The 5,341-nt window shown below is 42.3% G+C and overlaps 1 protein-coding gene across 1 annotated transcript; it reads right to left on the minus strand.

Annotated features, from left to right (window-relative positions):
* Positions 1–345: 345 nt before the first annotated feature.
* On the minus strand, positions 346–3,709 carry HSPB3 (heat shock protein family B (small) member 3). Its single transcript, XM_058044559.1, has 2 exons — positions 3,474–3,709; positions 346–934 (listed from the first exon to the last, which is right to left on the minus strand). The coding sequence occupies exons 1-2, from the start codon at positions 3,707–3,709 to the stop codon at positions 346–348; spliced, it is 825 nt and encodes a 274-aa protein (XP_057900542.1).
* Between the last annotated feature and the right edge of the window lie 1,632 nt (positions 3,710–5,341).

The raw sequence follows: 5,341 nt of genomic DNA on the forward strand, positions 1-5,341 counted from the left end.
TGACTATGTATAACAAATGCTTACTGCTTAGAAATACAATTCCCGCTACTTAACTCAAAACTGTGCTCCATTTTCAATATGTTATCAAATATATTTTTTCTTTTCTTCTGCTGAGACTAGCCTGAGTTTGCTACTGTTTGAACAGCCTGTGTTTTCAACCTATGTGTAGGCAAGCAGTACAACAGTTTACATCAAACAGTAAACTCAGCATACAAAAAATATATACAAATAATTTCCTTTGATAAATACTGCTACTTGCTTACTACACCCTACAGCATCGCATGACTGACATAATTTTGTTACATTAAGAATGATTTTATCTCACCGATAACTACAGACATGGTTCTAATTCTTTTCCACTGAGTTCTTCATTTCAACAACCAAAATGCCATCATGGCAGAAAAGTGCAGACAAGTCTTTGTTCTCCACTCCGTCGGGTAGTTTGTATTGTCTGGTGAAGCTTCTGGATATGAAACCATGCTCGTCCATCCTGGGTCCGTGCTGAGCTTTAATCAGGAGCCAGCCTTCAAAAGTTTGGATAATGATATCTTCGGGGCGGAACTGCACAACATCCAGCAAGACCCGGAATTGTGTGTTTTCCTCCTCCTGGCCGCTCTTCCCACCCCCAGCCATGCTTTCTGGGGCGCACCTTTGGTCGCTCGGCGCAGCGGTGGCAGGGCCCGGCAAAGCATATAAAAGGTGGTTCAGTCTGTGTGCCTCCAGCTCCTGGCCAACAAACTGCTCCTGGTAGCGTACTGGGGTTTCCACCCAATGCCTTATGACAGCTTCTGCCATTGCTGAGGCAGAAGGATCAGCTGCTGCTCCTGCTGTGCTGGGAAACTGCAGAGTCACAGTGAGCTTTTCCCAGCCTTGTGTCTTACCCACAGACCAGTCTATCAGTTGATGTCGCCTTTCACTTTTAGAACAGGCAGAGCTTAACGTTTAATACAGTGTCCTGTGCTGCAGTGCTGTGAGACTTGTTTCGTCTTTTATCCACTAACAATAGAGCACTATTTATAGCACTGCAGTCTTGAGTGGCTCCAACACATGCATGGCTTTCATGCAGGAATAGTAAAAGAAACATTTTAATGCACGTCTTATTGCAATAATGTGCTGTATATAATTATGAATAATGATTACACAAATAATGTGGTTTTTTTTAATTTAAATGGAAATTCAGTACTTTGGTTTTTCCAAGGGATATGTGGTAATATGTACAAAATCTGTGTTTCTAATTGAATTGTATGTTCTAATTGAAATGTGTAGCTAGTGAGGGAAGAGGTTTAATTACCTTGGCAGCAGGAACGGAGCAGATCTCAGGTTAGCTAAACTGTGAAGTTAGCAAGGGCATTGGACATTTTTGCAGAAGCTGTGCATAGGTGAAATTTGGGCATGGTCACCCCAGGACACCATGTTTTTGGTGGGGGGAGGGAACCATCTCTGCCCAAAAAAGGGGAGTCTGTAGGGCTGAATCTGCAATCTTAATGATCTACAAACACAGCAGAGACATCTCCAACATGTCAGGGAGTCAGCCACAAGAGTGCAGACAGAACTACAATGAAAGCTCATGTTTCAGAGCTTCCAGAAGAGCCTAGAGTTATTTTCCCCCAGGGGCATAATTCTAAATCCTTAATGCTACCACATTGTCCCAGTAACTCCCATCTTCTGTTGCTTAACAGCTTGAACCTGTGATCTCATCTACTGCATGTGTCTGCAAAGCAGGACTGACGACTTCCAAGGCTCTCTGAGGTGTAATTGTGGAAGCACAAAATGTTTGGGAATGGAAGTGACCTCTGGACATCATCTATACCAACCCCCGTGCTAAATCAGCTTCACCTAGAACAGGTTGCACAGGATCACATCCAGGTGGGTTTGAAGTGTCTCCAGAGAAGGAGCTTCTGCAGCCTCTGCCTTGTAATCTTCTTGCCGGTCTATGATTGCAGGGCAGATAATGCCTACAAAGGTCAATAGTTTGTTTCACAAGAGCTAAGAGAAAAGTGCAATAAAGAAGGAAAGTAATTTCTAAATTTTAGTATGTTTGCTAGAATATCACTCTAGCTGAGCTTGGTAATGTGAAGCAGAATGTGTTACAGCAATTGATGGGGAAGATTTTTTTGTTTGATTTGTTAGTGCCGTAAAAGTTGCCCTATAGTTAGAAATAATCAAATAAAACACTTTTATTCCTTCTTGTTTGGCTATTGTTATTCAGAGTTCTCTCTCTCCCTTGTCCTTACATGCTCCATTACCATAGTTATTATGGGATCTTTGGTTGCTAAAGGAGTAATGAAGAAAGAGGCATCTAAACTTCAATATTTATCACATATTGACTTCTTTATTGCATTAATAGCAGGGCAGAATTACCAGATGTATGTGTAATTAAAGCTTTAAGGCTGCCATTTTATTTTAAACTTATAAAGGTTGTATTGGAATGTAAGGAAATTTTCAAAAGTTCAATATAACTTACATTAAAGACCAACTGTTTAATTGAGTGTTGTGAAAAGAAGTATTGTGAGTAAGGAGAGTGAGGCTACTTTATTTAACTGTTGGCTCTTCTCCTGTTAAAGTGTCCTCCAGAAATAATTTTAAAATGCAATTCTGTATGTATGATTGACTAAAATAGTGATAAACCCAACCTAGATCATTGCTTGTTATCTGCTCAGGTGTTTTCTCTTTTGCTAGCAAATGATTCACTTGATGAAGAAACTTTAACCCTGACGTGAAGCAGTATGCCTGGCTGGTTGTGATATTATGCTTATACAGATTCCTGAAAGCTATTGCTGTCCCTAATTAATTCTGTGATAGTAGCCTGACTTATTTTACTTAAGTTTTGCACTTCATTAATAAATGTACTGTACAGGAATATCACTTTTAAATTTTGTTTTATTTATTCCCATTATCTCTGGAAAAAGATACACTTGCCCATAGTTACACTTCAAATGGAAACCGAAGTCACCGTCTCACTGCAAGTCGCTGTGGGACAGCTGTATCTATTCCCAGAAACAGTTGTGTTAGTCTTTCAAATGTCTGTGCTAAGCATACTTGAAGCTGTCTGGTCTAATTAGCACGAAATATTCTTTGAATACCCTTTGAATTCATGTTGCATGCAAAATGCTGCAGAAGGTTATAGGATCCCTTTCTACTCTGTAGGACAAGAAATCTGAAAGATTTTGATAATGAAGCTGTAGAGCCAGCCTGTTTCTGCTTTCGTATCCTGCCCTCTCCTCTGTTCAGTCCCTTCTCTCAGTTTGTCACCTGTGGTCTCATGAATTAGCACAATGCTTCTTATCTCTTTATTAGTGACGTGGGGAACATGCCAAGTGGAACACACAAGCACCCTTGATTTTCGGCTTTCAAATCTGAACATGGGCGCAGTGCTGCAACACTCAGGCACTTCTGACGCTTATGGTGCCGTGTTCTTCAAATACCTAGAGCAGGATTCGATCCAGCAATACATTTTAATAACAGTTGATTACCGTGGTGTTTTTAAGCCTTCAGAGCAGATCTGACAGGAGCAGAATCGATGTCCTAAATCACCAACTCGGTGCCTCAGGTTTTGTTTCCCGATTTTACCGTGCCTCGAAGGCCTCTTTCGGTGCTGCCCAGCGGGGAGGCTGCCCAGGGAAAGCAGTGCAGAGATGCTCTTCCGAAGCAGCAGCCGGGCAGCTTGGCTTCCCACGCCGATGTCCCCGGTGTCCGCCTCCCCCGCCATTTTTCCAGCACGGCGCCGGGATGCGCGGGCACGGCCGGCCGGGAGCGCGCGGTGCCGGCTCCGCGGGGCACAGCGGCATCTCCTGGCGAGGCGGGGAACTGCTCCCGGCCGTGCGTAGGGCTCTGCTCTCCTTCGCACCGGTATAAGCTACTCTCTCTCTATTTTGGAAGGCGGTGGCGGAAAAAAATATTTCATTCACGTCCTAGGCTGCATCCAAAGCAGCATGGCCTGCAGGTCGAGGGAGGGGATTCTGCCCTTCTGCCTGCAGTGCTGCATCCAGCTCTGAGGTCCTCGGTGTGAGCACGGCATAGAGCTGATGGAGTGGGTCCAGACGAGCATCAGCAGGATGATCACAGCGCTGGAGAACCTCTCCTGCAGAGAGAGGGTGGGGAGTTGGGGTTTTTCATCCTGGAGAAGAGAAGCCTCCAGGGACACCTTATTGTGGCCTTCTAGTATGCAAAGAGGGCTTACAAGAGAGCTGGTGAAGGATTTTTGACAAGGACATGTAGTGGTAGAACAAGAGGGGATGGCTTTAAACTGAGAGTAGGTTTAGATTAGATATTCAAAAGGAATTCATTACCGTGTAGGTTGTGAAATACTGGAACAGGTTGTCTGCAGAAGTTGTGGATGCCTCATTGCTGGAAGTGTTCAAGGCAGATTGAATGGGGCTTTGAGCCATCTGATCTAGTGGATGGCATCCCTGGCCATGGCAGGAAGCTTAGAACACAATGATTTTTTATGTTTCTTTCAACCCAAACCTTTCTATGATTGTGTGATGCTATTAAATGTATGAAGTAGGCATCCTGGTAAAGCTATATTTTAGACTGCAAAAATCTAAGGTGCAAAAAATCATGAAAGGAACATATTTTTGATGCATTTCTTAAATAAATACAGCTCCATCTTGCTTGACACAACTTTGAAATAGTAGCTTACCCTGTCACAATCCTCTGTGTGCTTGATTCCCCAAAGATAAATTTGTATTTCAACTACCATTGAAATTCAGTAACTGCTGAAAGGGGAAAATGTGAAAAGGCTGGCAGGCTGAATTGAACAAGAACTCTTGTAGAAGAAGCTAACAGGCTAAATTCAAATCAGGGCCATGTAATTATCCAAATGAATCTAGATGAAGCACTGAAGTTACTTTTACAAAAGCACACAGGGATGCCACTCATTATCTACTTCACATGTCATTCAAAAGAGATATTGTCACTTAAGACTTTGCAGTACGTATTAAATGAAAGAAAAAGTAGTTCCTTTCATTTTAGCAATGTTCTGTTATGCCCAATCAGGAAATACAGGCTTTGTGGCTGGTACCAAAGAGCTAGATAGTAAAATAAGATATATGTGACAATGTAAATGGGGTGATACACATGAAAACTCCATGGTAAAGAGATTTTTCCACATGACATTTAATATATTTGTTTAGAGTGAGAAAATTACCATATCACTTCCATCACTGTGAATCCATTGCTCCTATAAGCTGTCTTTTTAGCTGGATTGTTAGATCTGGATCTGTGTAAGTGCTGAAGAAATAAGCAATGTAACCACGAGTCCTGCAAGTGCCTAATCAGCAAATACTAAGTGTTCTGTTTTCAATAAATATTGAGGGATTTTTTTTTAAAGCAATGTCTC

The sequence above is a fragment of the Melospiza georgiana genome, chromosome Z (assembly GCF_028018845.1).
Source record: "Melospiza georgiana isolate bMelGeo1 chromosome Z, bMelGeo1.pri, whole genome shotgun sequence".
Lineage (NCBI taxonomy): Eukaryota > Metazoa > Chordata > Aves > Passeriformes > Passerellidae > Melospiza > Melospiza georgiana.